The sequence below is a fragment of the Pagrus pagrus genome (assembly GCF_965226575.1).
Source record: "Pagrus pagrus genome assembly, chromosome: 2".
Lineage (NCBI taxonomy): Eukaryota > Metazoa > Chordata > Actinopteri > Spariformes > Sparidae > Pagrus > Pagrus pagrus.
In genome coordinates, this window is record NC_140186.1 from 21,645,717 (window position 1) to 21,666,761 (window position 21,045).

Sequence of the window (21,045 nt, forward strand, 5' to 3'; positions counted from 1 at the left end):
GAGGAGGTTAGGAACTCCTTTTAAAATACAAAATGTGAAATTATTGGTTATCTTGTTGGTATCTGGCATGAGAAGCAGGTAATTATCTGTTATTGGTATTTGGCTGGAAAAATCGTGCATCTTTACAACAACCACGGCCAGGTATCAGTTGTTAACCAAAAAGCAGGTCTATCCAACACCACTGGTTTTGTCCTAAATACTAAGCTTGAAAATATGTTAACCTATAAGCTATTTGTAGCAGAATAACTGTTATGGCTTTATACTACTGTATTATAAAGCACACCTCGAGTCTCTGTGGCACCAGTAACATTTCATTTAAGTCTAGCCAAGCAACAAAAAGCAGCAGGGCTACAACATGACAATCTTAACCTCAGTCTGAGATTACAAGAAGCAGCATGCCTTCCTTCACACCAAGCAGATCAGGATAGGGATGGTACATCATGACCTGCTGGGGAACACCAGGGCAACAAATGCTCGACCTTGGCTGACAGCCCAGTAACTTTTAGCCCTATTTTCACCAAACTGCATTCATCACTGGCACTGCAGCTCATTTCAGGCTGGCAGGAAAACTCATTTTCTCACAAAAATGCTGCCCAAAACGCCCCATTATAGTTATTATGTGCAAAGATGGCTGTCAAAACAAACTTTAGGTTGCTAATTAAAATTCCACAACAATTAGCTGACGCTGTATTTCCATCCTAGCCATCACCACAGCCTGGAATTCAGCTTTTGATTATGACTGGCTCAAAGGGAAAAGTGACATTGCATTATGGCCTGTGGCCCAGTCGTTTTGGATATGGATTTGTGACAGCGGGTACTTGAAATTGAGACGTCAGACAACTACTGTATGTTAACACTGCATTAATAGTACAAAGCAAATGTCAAACAACATATAATATCACATCCTGGTAGAACTGTAGCTTTTCATGAAAGAACATTCACTGGGGAACTTATGTATCACAACTGACTATGCAAGATGAGGGGAAAAAAACTACAGTGCATCTGCCATTTTGGCTTAATTTTGCAATAAAGAGCATATTAACCCTGTAGTAACCGTTTCATTTGGTTACTTCTTGAATACCAACAGACAGCCAACTGTGCTTGTGAGAGGTGCTCTAGCCCAACTGGTAGTGCCTGAGTCAGCCTGTAATTGTCTCTTAGGACCATAACATGCAGACAAATGTACAGTAAAACAGTGCACACACGACATGGACTAAACTTGAGTTTTGACTGCTTTGATTCCAACAGAGTTAACACTGGGCCCAAGAAAAAATAAAATATAATACTTGCGTAATACGCATTGTGTTTATTCCCTCAACTCTAATGTTGCCGAATACAGCACACCCAACCCCTAAAACAGAGACTAGGTGAGATGGTACAAACCAAGCATGAATAAACTTAGCATGGTGTGTGTCCTGCGCAGTTAACACTTTCATGTACAGTATCTGATGAAATATTGCAGCCGCGTTGCTCTCCATAATCTCATAATTTCCCTCCCAAGAAAAAAGTGAACTGCTGCCGAGTTCACTTCCTCTAAAAATGTGAACTCTCAGATCAATAGGAACAATACTATACTTTATGAGTGGGCTGCATGAGCGCATATACGCGCACATACGCGCATATGGCAAGTGGCCAAGTATGACATGTAATGTTTTAGGACCTGTCATGCCAAAACATCACATGGAGCTTTTCTAGAGCATCTTAAACAAGAAACAAGACATGGTGAATTAAGCAGTGTATTTACATTGTATTTGATCAGTGTCAAAAACCACAGCTGACACATTTGTACTACATAAATATGCCAATTATGTCACAAGGTTACTGCACCTTGTGACATTGTTATGTATTATTACTATTACTGCCATAGTGGCAGTGAGACATGCTTTATATTTTATGATCAGACAATCATCTTAATCTATTTTGCAAATGTTGTGCGGTATGTTTGGCATGCAAAATCTTGGTTGAAAGTTGCTCGCTTTAGGGGACTAGGTCTGTTGATGGGAAATGGAAAAAAAGGGTCAAAGATGAAACTAAACATAGGACTGAACTTTATGCAGAACAATTCAGAAAGGGAACTTTAAACCTATGCAGCGTTTTACACTCGGCAGGAATAGCTTCTACCTAATGTTAGAGCATGCAAGCCAGCCACTATGTAGGGGCAACAACAACTAGTTTGGCGGGATCCAGTGGGTGGACACCTGCCCTGTTTTTTTAGTGTCCAGTGGTGGGATCGTACTACACAGGCAGCAGCAGCACAGTGGAGCAGAAAGCTAATTTTATAGCTGGGGATTGGCTGTAAACGAACATCGACTGCTTTCATTCTGACATAACGTTATTTGGCTTGACAGTGTCGTTAGCAGCAACGTGTGGGGAAAACACGGCTATAAAACTTGCAAATCCCTCTCAGCCTAAATAGCGAACATCGTGAGAGCACACACTATTAAATACAAAGGTTGGGAATGAGTTGTTTCGTCTTTCAGCAGGTAGTTACAGCTGTTGTTTGTCTGGTAAACTTGTCATGACTGTTGCAAGTCAGAGCGATGACGGCAGCGCTACAAAGCCCTGAAAAATGTCCACACACTGTTGGTTAACTTACGGTTCAGGTTTGCACAGAGTAAACTGTGTTGCCGCTAACAAGAGTATTCGTAGCTAACCATTAGCTTGCTAGCCAAAACACGGCCTTTCTTGGCACCAAACTGGCAACCTCACAACAAGAATAGCTGGCTGGTTTGTTAATGTTAGCAAGCTAGCTAGCTAGGTTCGCCGAAACAAAACGGGCTCGGGCCTGTAATTTTGCCACGGTGTTTAGGCGCATATAATTGATGTGACATTGTGTTGTTCTCCGTGCATGAACTCAAAGCATTCGCCATTACCCTAATGATTTATGGAGGGGATTCGTGTCAGTGGCTTTGCGATTAAAAAGACAACTGAAAGGGCTGAAAATGGGAAGTCAACACTTACCTAGCTTTACTTTCTACGCCATCTTGGATCCACTTGTCAGACCATCGCAAAGCATAGTGGGATGTACTGATCTGAAGGTTGAGAGGACTGGTGTGTGTGTGTGTGTGTGTGTGTGTGTGTGTGTGTGTGTGTGTGTGTGTGTGTGTGTGTGATCTTTCTTGTCAAATTACTCTTGATTTCATACATTTTACTCATATAATTTAGGGATTACTGCCAAATATTCACAAAAAATTGCTCTTGAATTAATATTTTTAATAAAAAAATAATAGTTATAATGTCATATTTTACAATTAAGTATGCTCTCTAAAACTGGGACAATAAAAAGTCCCTTAGTTTGTACTTGTTTCATTGTTTATTTGCATAAAAGGCATAAAAAACACAAATGTGACATTTTGCTCTGAACACACCCTTACTGTAGTTACTTTACTTCTTTTTATGTTGGAATGAGAACTGAAAAAGAAAAATCTGCAATGTATCCTGTGGCAAAAACACTTTTTTTGTTTCCACTTCCAAACGGAAACGTTCAAAAGTTTCTTATTTGCTCGGGTCAGACAACTTATTTGTCATGTTGAAACATGCTCTGTCAGACAAAGATATAGGTCAAAGGGATGGGGATGTAATTACCTGCCTGATCCCTGTCGATCCATCACCTCCTCGTGCATGTAATAATCAAGTGAATGGCCCTGTGTATACTGTATTTTCTTTAACAAGTCTGCAGATGCTGCTTCTGCTGGAGTTGAACTCAAAAGACTTTGTGGTGGAGAGGCGACATCAGTGAAGCGATAGTGACTCTCCTACTGATGGTATCTAGACAGACCTTTGTGATGATAGCCAGTTCTTGCTGACACTGTGCAACCATTTGTATCAGAGTGGAAAAAAACACGGCTCTGATTAAACTTTATCACTCTTTTGCATGTAAATCACCAATTCTGACAACATTATGCTATCAAAACTTACTATGGATCCATCATAATTTGTTGTTTTGATCATGGTGTTGATGACACAGTGGGTTGATTCAAATCATTCTCATACTGAAGACAAGATGACAGGAAGTAACACATCAGGCCCTGGAAGTGTCTGTATTTCCTTCCTTTAGTTTGTGACCTGCATGTAGGTGGTATTCAAAGTGTCCTGCATAGTGCAAGCTTAATTTCCACTAACCGAGGTACAGAGTTACACTCAATGACTCAATGAATGGGAGCCACGTTCTTAGTTCTTTCGCCAATATAAAGTGAAACTCTTCATTACGCTGACCAACATAAATGTTTTAGGGTTTTTTTTCTTCAAAGAAATGGGAGTTTATTTTTCATATGAACAATACTGCACTGACACCTGGACAGGTAACATTGGTGTCTCATACTTTTACGTGAATTTAACTTAATGGGGCTTTTTTTTTTTAACTAGGTCTTAATGAATGTGACGGACGTGACTTCACAGCTTTTCTGATTTAAAACGTTTCTTCTTCTGCAACAAGAATCTCAACACATCTTGTACACACACTCTGTATAAAACCTCCATACAACTGTTAACCAAATGTGAGGAATTTATTGTTTACATAACATTTGACAGAGTTTTCAGCCATGTTTTCATACAGCAACAAACTCTAAAACTACTGTATATAATTCTTAAGACAGGGATGGAAACATATTTGGAGATCCAGTCTTTCATGACAGAGTTATGCAAAGAGGAGAGGTGCTCATGTTTTTATTGTCAATGTTCTACTGGATAGTAAAAAATAAACAAAGTTGGGGTGCTGTTTATGTGCTGCAGATTTTTCTCCAATTATATGACATTGGAATAAGGCTGCCTTCACAGTCCACCAGTACTGTATATTCAAAAACATTCCCATAGAAGGAAAAAAAAACGATACATATGAACCAAAAGACAAAATAATGCACGATGTTCTTGTTTCACTGCAGGTTGTGGATCATCTCCTCCTTGGCAATGAGATGTGTGGTCTTGTTGACCAGAGACATGAGAGAGTTGAGTTTGTGCGACCAGTCGTTGAGCAGGTCGTTGGGGTCTTTAGGCCTCTGAAAGTTGATGATGCCGGCCAGCCGGTCGACCTTGGCGTAGATAGTCTTGTTTACAACTAGGCTGGAGAGGAACTCCTCGGATTCCTGATGGAACATTTGAGCAGAGACATTATGTTAGCGTATTGGAAATGTTTATTCAGTCACACTAAATTCCTGATCATTAGCTTCCCTACTATCCAAAAGCAACTCTGCAAGTCATATTGGCTGAACTGAGATATTTTCAGAGGAAATCTGGAATATGAGTTGTCTTTAGGGCTGTTGATCATTTTCACGATTAATCATTTAGTCTTTAAAATGTCAAAAAGCTGTAAAATGCACAATTTCAAAGAGCCCAAAGTGATGACTTCAGATTGATTCTTTTGTCTGACCAACGGATTTAAACCCATACACTCTTTATTTACTATCATAAATGACAAAGAAAAAGCAGCAATCATTACATTTAAGAAGCTGGAACCAACAAATGTTTGACATTTTTGCAAAACTGAAACAATCACTTAACACAAAAGTTGAATTTTATTTAGATCAATTGATCTATTAATTGACTAATCGTTGCAGCTCTAGTTATGTTAAATGCATTTCCAGAATTCACTTGTAGTCGTACTCTGTTCTCCTCTAGTCAACATGCTTCATCTATTACTACATGTCTGCACATAGAGGGTGCAATAGCTGAGAGGACAACTCAGAATTATAAAAGAATATATTCAGGGACTGAAACATGTCATTTGCCAATGACCCATTATTCCCCAACCAGTACTAACCTCTCAGTGTAAACTTAACCAAAAAAATGCCAGCATTGCTCAAAAAAAAAACACATTGACAAATCTTTTGATCTAACGGTGAATGTTTTTTTACCGTTAATGCGAGCTTCATGAATGAGCTAATTAGTAATAGTGATGCTTACGTCGATAGAGAGGTCGAGGAGTCCGGCCATCCTCTTCATTGTGATTCTGGTGTAATATTTGGCCATTATTCTGATGTTCTGGGGAATTGAGAGAACGTCATTAGTATACATATCTGCAGCAGAACATTTCACAAGGGAGCTGAAAAAAAAAATATTCATGAGTGAAATCCAACTAATACAATTTGAGTGTACTTTAATACTGCATACAGCCGTCTGCCAGTTTAGCCACTGAATTTGCACAGAGCTTCAATATCACCTCGGCCATGTCCACAGTGCTCTCTTGTCATTTTGCTTAATTTTCTCCAATTTGATTAAAATCCACTTAAATGGATATGAATCAATCTTTTGGGTCTTTAAATAGCATTATTAGCTTGTATGGTCACTGCACGGTCTTTGCAACGCCTACGAACAATGTTGGATATCAAAAATGAAGCGGTAATGTTTTTTAATTTTACAACTTGTACTCGAGCAAGCAATGTTCAAATAAGAGCCTCATAATCAAATTGAAACAGTTCTACTTTGGCTGTCAGTGTGAATGCAGTTTCAAAATTTCTGATCAATGCCCATCACTCAAATTCACAATGTCCCCACATTTTCCCCAACCAAATTAACAAAATTACTATCTGATTTGAGATGCTCTTAGGCAATGTAATTGATTATATGTCTCCTGCCGCCTAGCATCATCCAATTCTCATTAAATCCACCTACACTTCGACTGTGGGACTTACATGCTCCACCACTCTGTTCTTTAGGTCCTTCCACCTTTTCTCTGCCTCCTCTGAGTAAGAGAAGACATCTGTGGCAGGGCTGTCAGGCGAGCCCTCTCGCAGCTCCTTCCCATAATCCTCCACCAGGGAAGCCCAGCGCATCAGCTCCATAGTGGTGAACTGTTTCAGAAGGTCCCTAGGAATGGAAGAGGAAGATGAAGAAAATTCCCCTGTTGCAGTAGAGTGTATACAAATGATGTCAGCATCCGTGAAAGTTGCTATGATCAGTCCCTCCTGAGCGGCAAACGCATAACAGTCTCCAGCCATATTGTCTTCACATGGGAAGAAAATGTTAGAAAACAGATTCCCACAGAATTAAGGCACATGATGTCTTGCTGCATAAACTGTGCGTGTCAGGAAATGTATTTGCTGGTCGGTCATAGTTCAACTTCCGCAGACATGTATGTCTTAATGCCTGTATGTTTATACAAGTCTGTCTGCTATATAAATTAAGTGACTGTGAAACTGGTAAGTTGTACAGCTGATTGTAAATTCAGATGGCCCTTACTTTTTAGAGATAAATGTTTGTCTCTGCCCCTGTTTTACACCAATGTTGATTCATAGCTGCAAAATGCTTTGATTTAGTGCTGTGATTACGTATACTAACATCACATCAAGTCTGAGGACTGTATACAGTTAACTATGTCTTACTTGTACTTAGGGATTTCTTCCAGTTTCTTGTCCGCACTGATTCTGTGCACGAGGTCTGACTGCTCGTTGTCATAAGGGGCAAGAATCACGTACAGCACCACACTCTTCAGGGCCTGAAATATAAAATGCATTCATGGCTCAAAGGAAAACAAGCAAAGAAAAGTTTGGGAACAGATGTGTAGTGTTTTTTTTTTTTTTATTGTTATTGCAAACTACGCTGTAATCATCATTATTTATAGAAATTGATCAAAAGGGTGTACACATTCTGGGGATTTGCTTAGAGCAATGTACTGCGCTCCTCAGTCAAAGCCCATGTACCTGTTGCCACTTGCTGCTGTCCTCCAAGATGCAGGGTGTGTCATAGATGGCCCGGTAGTGTTTGCAGATAGACAGGTAGGAGCCCTCATGCTGGTCCACCTGGATCATTAGGTTGTAGTACTTCAGCTTCGATTCCTGAACAGTCGTCACACAAAAAAGAAAAAGTAAGTGTTCAGATCCACCAACACAGAGGTTAGAGCTTTCCAAACCATGTTGTAAAAGTCAACATACAGGCCAGTCACCAAATGTTTTTTTCATTGCAGAACTTTGTTTTGTATTTTGTCGTTACCTCGGTGCCCTCCTCTTGGAAGAATTTGGTGTTTATCTTCTTGCTGATGATCTGGGTGCGGATGTAATCTTTGACAGCAATGCAAAGCCTCATCTGTTCCAAGATAAACTCCACCTTCTCCTTTTTCTCCATTGAGCCATATGTTTCCACCTGAACAGGAAGAATGAAAATATTCCAAATACTTTCCAGACTGCAGGCCATGACACTTTTCCACTCACACAGTTTGCATATTTTTTCTCTTCATATATACAGTGACAAAAACCTCTTCACACAAGGATCACCCCGATTGTCCCCACAACAACTGGACAGATTTTCCTAGAGGAGGAAAATAACGGTGATTAGCGTCTTACCTGCAGCTCCTGTAGAATGGAAGCTGCCTCTTTGACCTCACCGCTCTGTTCCTTGATGTTGGCCAAGGTCTTTGTGAGCCTGGCACGCTCGATCTCTACGTAGATCTGTGGGAAAGACACGTTTACTGTATTAGTGAGGAGGAATGGTAATCAATTATTCAACACGACCTACTGTTCAGATACCTGACCACCATGGAAATCAGACCCTTTTCAAGCTGCATTAAGCCTGAGAAAAATGCCAGTTTCCTTTAATGCATATGCACCTGATAAGACATAAAATCTCTGGGTGCCTTCATCACTGTTAACCTGTGATATTCACACTCCCTCCAACTGGCACAGATTGGTGTGCAGTATTTAATTGATACGCATTAAAACAAATACATCCATCTTTTTGTCTATCTTATACATTTAAGACATTAAAACATACATAAAAACATTGCATACCTTTCCAGCAGTCACAGTGCGGAGTGTGTCGATGAGTCTCAGCTTGATAGTCAGATCAGTCATAGAATCCACATACTTGTAACATTCTTGCACCATCTTGGCAACAGCCTGAACAAAAAATAAATTTAAGCATTAGTTTACTTGCTTGTCTACTCTCTGCTCATTGGTACTTAACAAAAATAACTTTATTTGCCATTCAGAGGAAATCATTTTAAAAGTGGAATCCAAGTCTGGAGATGTTGGAATACTGTTGAGCGTATACAGTGTTCACTTTGTCTTCATAAATCAAATTGCTCAATAATGAACACTGTTTAACAGTTTAAGTCAGTTGTAGTACTGGGAAGCCTAGAAAATATATTTTCAGACTGTGGGGCCCTGATAGCTCACCTGTTTCAGCTGACTCCTCCTTTTGGTGAGCAACATGATGTTTTCATTCAATGCATCCCAGTCCTTGGCTTCATAACACATCTGGACCACAGCAACAAGGATTCTAGAGGTGGACATCATGTCTGATGCCTGCACAGGGGTTGGAGGCAAGTAAAACAAGGTCAAAAACATGCACATGCATACACATATCACAGTGAATCCATCTCCTGTTTTATTAACAGAGCCCTACTTGTAAATTCACCAACGCACTTAATACTCAATGCCATACTTCTGGCTTTCAAAAAAAACCTGGACATTTCATTCAATTACAGACTTCCAGGTTTTCCAGGATGAGTTTTCCCTGTCTAGCTTTGCCCTTGTTTTCCTAATTGTATCATTGGTTTTACTTACACCATTTTCAGTTAACACCACAGTGACATGCTCTGAATTTTTCACATTTGGGAATCAACTTCCCAGATGTAAGACCTTCCACGGCCAAATGACAGGATGATAAACAAGCAGTGCCTCTACAACAGAGACACTTACCGTTCTGGTTTGCTTCTCCAGTGACAATAAGCTTTCAACAGCCTCTTGCAGCTTGCCCTCCTGCAGCAGAAACAAACACAAATTAAGTATTAGATAACTGCATTTATAACTTACTTAAACCACAAATGTCAACTGCTGTATTTGGACATAAAAGTCATTCTGCCCAGCGACCCAGTTAGCGTTAGCTAAGGATGTTGCCAATGACTATGCTGCTAAAACTGCTAGCATGCTAGCGAGTTTAAAAACTCACACAATAGTGTTTGCGAGAATAAAAGAGTAACATAAATGATTTAAAATTACAGAACACGTCAACATTTAAGAGTCATTCACGCTCAATATATTGTTTATGGCAGGTTTCCGGGTGGTGCTAAAGCAAGTGGATGTTAGCTTGGATGCTAACACACCGATCCTGTTGCACCATGACTCAGCCGGCGCTGGCCTCTTTCAGACTCTGCTTACTTTAGCCATTTTTTCGCATTCCGGGAGACGCTGATCTACAGTTGTACTGTAGTCGATCTCCATCTTCACAATCTTCCCATCGGATCTTTCAGATCGTTCATCGGACATCTTTGCGGTGTAGGTGAAGCTAATTGACGGTGCTTTTCTTTTCGGGCGACCAAAGCACTATTTTGCTTGTCAAATGAACGAGACGGGTAGGTGGCCAATCAGAGGAGATGGGCAGATAGGCGTCCGAGGCGCCCGAAGGGCCCAGTGAGGACCCCCTCAGAATATTTTAGGCAGGCGTTATTAATGCCATTTTTATGCTGTGACCAAAGGTTTCACTGCTGTGACTACTGGATGGTCTATTTAAACATTATGTTTATTTTAATAATCAAATACGCATCAGTTTAGGTACACAAACAAAACCATATGACTAATGTTGTTCCTTGAATGCTGTACTCTCTAAATAAATCAATAAAATCACATTCTGACGTAAATAGCATAATGGGAATAATATATTTACAACATGCATTGCTTTTTGGTACCCTATTCAATAGAATCAAAATAAGCAAACTGATTATACAAAGGTTATGTAGGCTGTATTACATGTATTTAATGAATCCCCTATAATGATGACAGATGTTTTAATAAGACACCGTACAGCTTGATTTCTTTGAACTAGGTAGACTTACATTTTTAGACACCCGATTTCAAGACTCATCTCTACGTTGTGGAAACTGGAGTTAATAATAATCGGCACCCCTCTCTGAGGAGCTACTTTAATCTGTTCAGGAAATCATTTTGATTTGGAGGAGGCACTTTCTTAAAATTAGGCTTTTTTTTATTACAGTGCCAAGTGAGTCTATATTTAGCTTAAAATTAAAGGGGTATCTTTTTATTCTTCAATGGGGACCAGCTATTCTCTGTGGTGTACCTGTTATATTTGAAAGCATATGAAATGGCAAAGATAGAAGGTTTGGATGAAAATACAAAAGAATACAAAAAACTCTGACATGGTACCAGAGCCAGAATTCAGTGGATTTGAAGACTGTCCTGAATGACTTCTCCTGCCTCAGCCTACAACAAAGATCAAAAGACAAACACAAACATAAGAGGAAAAATGTTTATAATAAGTTGGAGGATGATGTCTTTTGCAAAATTGCGTTTAGAGCTTATGACTCATAAGGAATCACAGGCAATGATGATAGTCGTAATTATTAAGGAGAATGAAAATAAAAAATTAATAAATAAATGTGTAAGGAAAGACCTACTCTTCACTTATCAATTGTCTGGTCAGAGTGAATGAAGAACTTTGTGAATGGACACAATCATGTGAATGAACAACAAGTGCACTGACCACAGTCCACCAGTAGGTGTCCCTTTAATGTCTGCATTTTGCATCCCTGTCTTCACACAGTTCACTGCTTTGAAAGGCTCCAATGCCCCCATAAATAAAGCTAATGTGGGTCAGTGATTTTCCTGCTCGTGGCAGAGAAAGCCCCTAAGCCCTTGGCAAAATCAGTTTGATCCCGGTGCCGGCTCAGCACAGACCTTGGAGGCCTGATAAACGGAAAATGACTCTGATCCACGGAGAGCATGATCCAATGTGGTACGAGAAGTCTGACTGCAGAGGAATAGAGATATTCTCAGTGCTGTGAGCACACTTTTCAGACCTCAAAAACGTCAGAAGGCTCAGCTGAAGAGGAGTAATCGAAGCCTCAAAATGACCATCATCGCCATCGTGATCATCAATATTATCTTTCTCAATTCCAGTGATGACAGTAGCAGGCTGTGCAGTGACAGGACCAACGTCAAGCATGTATGTGAGATTATGATTAAGCCTAGTTGTTGTAGACAGACCGTCATTCTCAACACAGCTCACAGTGAAGAAAATTAAAAGGGGGATGTTTCCGCTGCTGATGTTAAAAAGTGGGACAGAGGCAGTTTTGTTTGGCTGTTATGGAGGTCACAGATTTGTTTGGCATTATTGAGGCAGCGCAGCAGTTCAGATGACATCAGACTCTAATCTCCTTTCTAATCAACACAGACCTTATTGAAATAGTTAGGTCACTATTGGGTTGATCCTCGTTGATTCTGAGCTACCACGCACATGAAAGCTGTCCCGTGGCATTTAAGCTTCAGGGGTTTTAGGTTAAGATAACCACAGACGATCAGAAATTAAATACAGGTCTGGTGTTTGTTTTGTTTTTTAGAAAAAGCTAGTCTTTGGGTCATGAGTCAGAGAAAAATAAATGGAACTTTGTTTGATCACCCGCAAATATTCATGCCTTGAGATATCTTTAGACGTGTCTGAAGATATCTTTTATTCTTCTTATTCGTAATGTCTTAATCATCTAAGACATGTCTAATAAAACTTAAGGACAGTTGTAAGCTATGCATAGGACACAGGATGTCTTTGTATTACTGATGAGGTCTATATTGCTCACAGCTACTGAGGTTTTCCTCATTTTATCAATTTGTTAAAGTCTTTTAGCCTTTTATAATGAAATCATGTCAGAGTACTGAAAGAAACAACACATACATCTGCCATACGAGCGTCACTGAGATGTGCAGTGAGCAGCGTTCAGATACTCCTTAGTGTGCAAGAACAGAAGTCATTTGATGTGTCTAAAGCATGTGTTAGCCTGTCCATAGTGCTTTATTGACAACATAATATGACAAGATTCAATCTTTAATACATTATATTGCACCTACTGGCCCATATACTAACATACATTTGTGACTAGATGGCTCTATGGGTCACCAGGTTTATTGTTTCCATGTTGCATTAATGGTGGAATATGTATTATTTGATACCATGTCATGGCACCGCTACCTGCCAGCTTTCCCTGCTGCCTTCCCTCATCCCAGGTCTGAAAACCTCCTCCTCGCAGTGGTCCCAAGCTTCTGTGCTAGCGGAGTTACAAGACCATCACTCCCCTGGTGAGCCGAGCTTCCAATCAGGACCACTAGCTTCATGGCTAATCGCGCTAACAAGCTAACGGCAGCTACAGTCAGTAGCGGTTAGTGGTTACTCAGGTGCTATGCAGCCCCCTATTTGTTTTTAGTATGATTCCGACAGGTAGCCAATACTTACATACTGCACCTTTTATGTACTGAAGCCAAATGAGTGAACACATTTAAAGCAGCCTTATGTAGAAATTGGCATTATGCGTTACTAACTCTGGTTAACTTTGCACTTTCCATCATTTCTTGCAGCTTCCTGAGGTTGACACTATGTGGCTATATTACTGTGGCAATGTGAAGAGATTCCTGGAAGGCCATTATGTAAATGATTTCATGGTGAATTTAATTCATAATGTCCATTTAGTGTGCTGCAACACAACGTTAGAGCATTTACAAGAGCACAAAGGGAAATCTTTAATACAGGACTGATGTGCTGTTAATGGGACTAATCAATCAGAGCTTTAAACAGACAGCCTGAGGAAATGCATGAAGGAAATGTTAGATACAGCAATAACAGCTGCTTTAACTGTTGTTATTAGTTGATACATTTATTGTCTCTTCCTTTGTAAGCTACATAAAAGTGTGAGATAGTTTATACATTATATATTCTACTCACTTAACTACTCTGTAAATTGTTTCTACATGCTTCTCTGTGAGCTGCTCCCACATTAGTATGAGGATCAAGTGGAGAGCTCACACTCCAGTTGCTGTTTCAGAGGGTTTTCTACCCTGCATGAATATATTTCTGTGGGAAACGCTGAATGCTTGCTGACAGCGCACGATGCTGTTAAGTCAGCATCTTTAAAACAGAATTATGAGTGAGACTTTTTGCTGAGCAGACCAAAGCAAATCACAGGTGTCAATGAAGCCAACAGGACAACTGCTACCTTAATTAAAAATGGCTGTTTATTAATGTGTGTCATCTCTATTTTTGTCAAGATGCGCAGGACTCAAAAGGATTGAGTGTGACTAATTTTATTCATAAGACTGCTGTCATCACAGATACAGGCTTATCTCAGGAGTCACTCGGCTGTACTTTGAAGTACGTATTTGCCGCAGCAGGCAGGTTTTATCTACGCTTGGACGGTAAAATCAGTGTCACCGACTTAAGCCCTTGTTTTAAAGATGAAATCTCAAAACCACAGAAAACTCCAAAATGCTGAAAAGCATCTCACGACAGACCGGAGAACACCATTGGCTGATACATCTAAATCAGATAACACATGGAGTTTCACCCTGTTTACTTATGGGACCAATTATGAGCCAAAAGTCATTAAATATAAAAGATCCCCTTCACTTGGTATGAAGGCAAAAAAGATCTTTACTGTGTGGCTGACGTGATTTTGCAGAAATAATAGATAAATACAGCATTAAAATGGCACCTATTCCTTCTCCCTCATTAATAGTTCCAGCATATATGAGTACGCAAATATCAATTTTTTTAACTGCTGGACACAAGGTGTCTCCTCCTCAGGTTCAGGTTTTTAAATGAGCACAGAGAAAAATGTACACTTTGAACAACGAATGTGAGAAAATCCTTTGAGCGTCAATCTCTGCACATACATCATTCTACACGACATTCACCTGTAGGAACAAGAAGAAAAACACATTTCTGACTGAAGGGGGACTTTCAGTGACAGGGTAAAGGCTACAAACTGCACATCAGCAGACACAATTTCTATCTTCCCCAGGCTTGTACTGAATTCTTACCTACTTCCTGTTTAGTATGAGGCCATTTTGCGGTCTGACTGATCTTCAGAGAAGCTTAGGTGGCGTGACGCAAGGTGACAAACATTTCACCGTTTGCCCATTAAAAAAATACAAAAAAAATAGGGTAGGAATACCATATCGTAGGACGCTGTTATACGTGATCGCCCTCCTACACCCTTAAAGGACAAGTTCACCCAAAAAATAAAAATTCAGTCTTTCTAGTCACTTGAGTGGATGAAAGACGGGGGAAGTTTCGTAACGCTACAAAACATTTCTGGAGCTTCACAGCATAACAGCGGTTTATGAAATAGATGGGGACTTGTTTTCAAAATGTGAAGAAAAACAAAAGCAAAATAAAATATAGCTTGTCCAGCGCAATTTAAGTCTCTGGAAGCCCCGGGATGCAAAATTGATTTTTTTTACAACCTCGATGTGTGGACAAGCTCATGCGCCCACTTCAGATGGGTTGCACGCTCACACTTTCAGCCAAGCAGCTACGAGTGAAGATTTCGGCTTATAAGTGGGTGTAAATGTGGAAGCCGGGTGTCTTTTAAATCAATTTTAGGATACCTTGGTTGTTTTGTGTAAACTTCCCTCCACTTTCCATCGTCTTGAGGGTGAGTGGATAATGACTGAATTCTCATTTTCGGGTGAACTTATCCTTTAAAGGTGAAAGTGAACACTCAGTGAAGCTGGAGCAGAGCCAACAGAACAGAAACTGTCACTGTCCACAAAACGCTGCACTGCACTGTATGTATGTATGTGAAAGACTGCAGACAGCGAGAGGTGAGACAGATGTGTGTGTGTGTGTGTGTGGCAGTGTGAAGCACAGAGCTGATGTTTCCTGAGCTGCGGTTGTGTTGGCCGATGTTTCCACCGCGCACAGCGTCGTATTTCAGCGGGCCAGGCAGCAGGAGGGGTGAGGAGGGGAGGAGGGCTGCTGCTGCTGCTGCTAACCTCTTGAATTTTCCGATGCCTCTGCTGCAAGCCGCTTTGTAAGTAGAAGAAGAGCCGGAGAAAGCAGAGAGCCTCCTTTTTTCCTTCCGACTCAAGTTCTTGTTTCGTCCTGATAACTTTGAAGACAACACGCTTTGAAGTGGAGCCTCTACAGGGAGCTCAGTTTCACGGAACACCGCCTCGAAAGCACACAAATTGTCTTTATCAGCAATTTGGACATTTACTTGTAACGGTATCCAGAACAGACCCGTCGTGTGCAGCCAGCCGGCGTACAGCAGTGTCACATCCGGTCAAGCAGTTTTCAAACTAAAGGTCTTAGGATGGCTGAAAGAGTCGGTCAATTATTAGACCTCTACTGGAAATGTACTTTACCTTCTTTACCTGCATATCATTTTATATATGTCAGACTATAAGCAGGCCCCTCTGTCAGTATTATGATCCAGGTGGCCCATATGTTGACATGTATAACAGCAATAATGTTTTCGATGAATCCAGTCAGTTTGGATAATTAAACTATAAGATATGCAGACTACTAATCTAATTTATTATGATATGGTGACTCAGATATCATAAAGCTTTAGATTGTTTGGACTATATCTGGTTAAGATGTACTGTATGCTTGGTTAGTTGATCATGCCTGAGAAGATGCAATTTAGAAATTGATGCTAAATTAATTTAGTGACTCAGTTACAGCAAATGCATTAAATGCAATTTACCACCGACTCTGCAAATACATCAAGTCTGTTATTCTGTCCTAAAATAACTATTTCAACAAAAGTTCCAGTGGAAATCATTGTCAGTGTCTTGAAAAGACTAAAGAGGGAACATCACTCAGAAAAAAGTCACTGGATTGAACAAAAACAAACAAACAAACAAACAAACAATCAGTCAAACAAACAATCAAACTGAGTTGCATCCCAATTCCAAGAAAACCTCGTACAAACAGTACTCGTGCTGGAACAAAACTTAATTTTCCAAGATAATTTATTAAGTTTGTTGGTAATTCAATCAAACACAACTTATATTAGTAACATACACCATGTGAGCACAATTTAACCAAAATAAAACCTATGACTAGATTTGGCATTGAGCTACCCCTCAAGACACAAATTTAACTGACGATGCATGACCTGCATCAGTTGACGTTGTACTTGAGTGGTGCACATCTGCAATTAATTAAAACAATAAACATGTACCTTTTGGTGCTCATTGTTCTTGCCTAGAGCAGAGCTGTCCAAAGAGGGGCCCGTGGGTCAAAGTTGGCCCACCAAAAGGTTATCTTTGGCCCGCCAGATGTTTGTAGTGATTTTAAAAAATAAAAGAAAATCCCAGTTTATGCTGTTTTACTTTTTCCATTAAAGAATGCACGTAAAGTATTGATCAAAGAGTGACACAGGGAGTCAGACAATGATGGGCACTTGGAATACTTGTACCATTTGACATCTTACCGATACAGGACGATGGCTGTTTTCAGTCTGTGACCCACCAATAACCTTCAGTATTGGCCCTCCAAGAGAAACCGTTTGGGCACATCTGAGTTAGCAGTAATAACTGAGTCGTTTTATTTATTTATTTATTTTAGAAAAACAGAGTGATAACACTTTAACATACGAACTGACGAACGTGGCAAACTTCACGCTCTTATTTTGAAACCCCACATCCTCCGTCTTCCGCTCCTGTCCGTGGCTACTTGCCGGCAGCTTGACTCCTCGGTGTCATAGAAGGGGGACGATCCCGACGCGAGCTCATTTCTGCCCTCACGTTCGCTGCCGGAGAAGAGAGTCCGCTGGTTCCGATGAAAGAACTCAGTCTTAACTCGGGGTGCATCTCATAACCTGGGCTAACCAACCCTCCCACATGTGCTGACACGTCTCCAGATATCACACACATCCCGTCGGGTCGGCGGAGGGAACGTTCACTCGGCTGGTTTGACACATTGTGAGTACGTACGAGAGACGCGCAGAGGGGGAAGATGTTGCTGAAGGAGTACAGGATATGCATGCCCCTCACAGTGGAGGAGGTGAGTTTCCTACTCATTTCTTTTTTTGTTGTTGTGTAGACTTGTTTGTCCTCGTTTTAACCACGAGGCGGGAGGTTAGACTGCATGAGGTGAGAGAAACACAGTTTAATGTGAGTCAGATGAACTTGAGGCGCCTGACTGAAGCCCATTCCCCCATTACTGCCCCTTCTCTCTGTGACGTGTAGTTACTCCTGTAGCCTGTACTGGAGTTTAAACTGTGAACCCATGAAACACTTCAACAACATCTGCTTGACACTTTGTATGATGAGTTGATGGAGTAGACTGACAGTATTAAAATGGTGTCATCATCACCACCTCCCTGATCAGTGCCCTGGAAGTCACACTGCCTGTAAGACCACTGCAATGTTGTGGTTTCAGCACTGTTCCTCTTTCAGACACACACACACACACACACACACACACACATATATATATATATGTAAATTGCATTGCATTAAATTCATGCTGCTGCCCCATTGGCTGCACGTGATGGCACTGACACAATGCAGAGCAGAGCAGAGCAGAGCAGGGGTCTCCACACTGAGTGTTTTAGTTGCACTGATTGGTAATTAGAAAGGAGGAAAGAGGCTGTGGTCTGCATTCAGTCTGTTCACTTTGCTCTCACGACTCAGTCTAAAATTAGAAGGTGAAGATGAATGCTCTCTTGTCCTGGCGCGCTTTGCCGTGCACAACACAACGCCACCTTTTTCAATTATCACCCGTGCCATTGTTTTCTCTACTCGTCTCCACCGCTTGTGTTGTTGCTGCCGTGGTGCGTGGGTGTCGATGTTGGTCTTCCTACAGATGAGGGCTGCTCGTCAGGTGGAATAATGGTCCGGCTGCAGCGCCGCCGTCTCCGCTGACATCTTGGCAGCTCACATGTCAGGATGAGAAACCCTGATGAGGTTTGTTCCTCTCTGAAGAGACGTCAGAGAGCTCAAACAAGCCGGGCGTAACAATCTGCATTTTTCAGTTTCAACAAAGTTATTTTTAGGGAAGAACGCGAGAGATGACGGCAGATAAGAGACGGTGCCTTCAAATTTCTTGCACGTCTTTTCACATTTCCTTCCCCCTTAATCTCTGATGGTTGTACTCCACCAACACAGCTAACTGCATGAAGTCCATGCCTATTTTAAGCACTGTTTCATGGGAAGTGAGTAGAACACTTTGGATTGATATTTCGACGAGATGAATCCCTGCTTTGTGTTACAGGCCGACTGAATGGCTGCACATTTACATCAAACGAGTGCAGGCTCAAAGAACAAGTTTGCTTTGCCCTCTGGCCCCCATCAAGTCTGCCAGGGCTGTGTTTTCTCATCACAAGCGCTGAAATAGGCGTTACACCACCGGCTCATGCAGAAACCTGCGGTCAAAAGGGAAACGTCATCCTCCAATACAAGAGTGTCAATGTGAAGGCAGTTCATCCAGCGCGCGCTCTGAAATACCTTTGCGCCGTGTTTGTGTGTGTGTGTTATGTGGGTGTTTGCATTCATACATGCGTTTTCCGTTCAGTAAATCAACCTTGAGCCTTCACCATGCTTGTATTTCACGCCCAGAGGAGTAGCGAGAGATTTCTTGTCACGTCCGTCGAACCTGTGAACAGATGGTTGTTATGAGAAGCAAGAGCAGCGTAATTAAAGGCTCAGTCTGTGATCCTGTTTTATCAAAAGGGTTCCCACACCACCGAACTCAAACCACAGGATTGAATTAATCTATTATTCCAAACATGACAGATCTGCTTGGAGAGGACTTAAAGGATAAGTTCACCCATAAATGAAAATGTAGTCATCATCTACCCACCCCCATGCTGATGGAAAGCTGGGTGAAGTTTCGTACCTGACAAAACATTTCTGGAGCTTCACAGCACCCCTGAAGTAGGTGCACGAACATGACCGTGCATCAAGGGTGTAAACATTGTCCTTTCAAAATCAAGGATATCAGGGCTTGAATTATGTCAGACAGGCTGTATGGAGCCATTTTATGCCTCCCCCCCCCCCATGCTACTTCGGTTGTTTATGAGAATGCTGCGAAGCCGTTTTGCTGTGAAGCTCCAGAAATGAAAAAGCGTGATGTCTGGCAATTTAGGTTTAAGATAAAAAAGCTTGTTCAAGCTGCCGATAATTCTCTGTTGATCTGCTGGCGGAGATTTTTCTTTTACTGGTCGTTGTCCAGCTGTGAGGTCACGATGAATGTTCTGAAGGATAATGGAGTTGAAGAGGACGCTCCTTCTTGAAATACAATATATTCACTCTTCATCTGTGGGATTAGAAAACAATTTGATGGAGCAGATCAAGATTTTAAAAACTCACCACAAGCTTTTACACTGTACTCAGATTGTAACATTTAAAAAGGGGTTGGGTGCAAACAAGAAGGAGAGTGGCCATCCATTACTGCTCACACAGGCACTGCACTTTGCTTCCATTTGTATTTTTTTTTTCTTTTTGCAAAGATAAAGCCCTGTTTGGATGAATCCCAAGAAGGCGGGTGTCCTTGTTTGTCGACAGTCCTATCTGAGAAAGAAGTCTCCTTACTGTTCAGGGACGAAGTGGTTGGCTCTCTGTTCTTATCGTGGCTGCACACATTGAGCTGAGGGTCATCCGTTGTCACCCAAAAAGTTGAGCCAAAGTTTCATGTCTGTCCAAACTGAGAGGAAGGAAGGAAGGAATGAACGAAGGAAGGGTGGACGGGATGGGAGTGCGTCGTGCCGACTGCTGAGGGGGTTGGGGGACAGACGGAGGAAGAGGATGGCAGGGAGGACGGAAAGAGAAGAGGGGAGGAGTGGGGGTAATGAGGGAAGTCTGGGAGATTTTCTTTCTTTAAAATTCCCCAGGGTCATGCTCTAATACAGTGTGTGTGCGCGCTTGGATTTGGAGTCATGGGGACATGCAAGGTCACGTCTCTCTCTGTATTGTCTCTGGGAAGAGATTACTGTCTGCTGCTTGGCTGTGTTGCGTCATCACAGCCTTACTACTGCAGATGTTGGACCGGCTCTCCACACAGTGTTTATACAAGTTTAACAAACACCATGCACTCGGAAGAAACCATTTAGCAATACCGGAGCGTATGAGCTGTTCCGTGAGCCTTTATTCTCTGTCCTCTTAATCATCTCCTGCCTGTCTGGGTGTGTGTCTGGCATGTTACTCCTGCCCTTTTTTCCCTCCGTTTTCTTCATTCACTTCACTTACTTCCAACAAAGAACTCAAACTAATGAGTTTCCACTGTGGAGCCTTTCGTTTTCTTTCTTCTGTTAAAGGAATAGGTCGACATTTTTCTCAGCCTAGGGTAAAGACTGGAAATGGGGGAAAAGAATGTTAAAGCTCA

The 21,045-nt window shown here is 41.3% G+C and overlaps 3 protein-coding genes across 3 annotated transcripts in view; 1 reads left to right on the forward strand and 2 right to left on the reverse strand.

Moving 5' to 3' along the window:
• The window catches only part of helz (helicase with zinc finger), a 58,309-nt gene extending 55,305 nt beyond the window's left edge, over window positions 1-3,004 (reverse strand). Inside the window, exon 1 of the mRNA XM_084342035.1 lies at window positions 2,962-3,004. The gene's annotated coding sequence lies outside the window, so the exon portion shown is untranslated. The remainder of the gene's footprint in view (window positions 1-2,961) is intronic.
• A 1,482-nt stretch (window positions 3,005-4,486) lies between these two features.
• psmd12 (proteasome 26S subunit, non-ATPase 12) lies at window positions 4,487-10,305 on the reverse strand. The gene is made up of 11 exons (XM_084342073.1): window positions 10,089-10,305; window positions 9,630-9,689; window positions 9,105-9,233; window positions 8,718-8,825; window positions 8,274-8,378; window positions 7,924-8,073; window positions 7,635-7,769; window positions 7,317-7,429; window positions 6,627-6,801; window positions 5,899-5,976; window positions 4,487-5,081 (listed from the first exon to the last, which is right to left on the reverse strand). Exons 1-11 carry the CDS (start codon window positions 10,194-10,196, stop codon window positions 4,872-4,874), a joined length of 1,371 nt encoding a protein of 456 aa, XP_084198199.1. The 5' UTR covers window positions 10,197-10,305; the 3' UTR covers window positions 4,487-4,871.
• A 7,106-nt stretch (window positions 10,306-17,411) lies between these two features.
• Window positions 17,412-21,045, forward strand: part of LOC311250414 (cytoplasmic phosphatidylinositol transfer protein 1-like) — a 75,296-nt gene continuing 71,662 nt past the window's right edge. Inside the window, exon 1 of the mRNA XM_084342084.1 lies at window positions 17,412-17,724. Within this exon, the coding sequence (XP_084198210.1) occupies window positions 17,677-17,724 (48 nt within the window). The 5' untranslated portion in view covers window positions 17,412-17,676. The remainder of the gene's footprint in view (window positions 17,725-21,045) is intronic.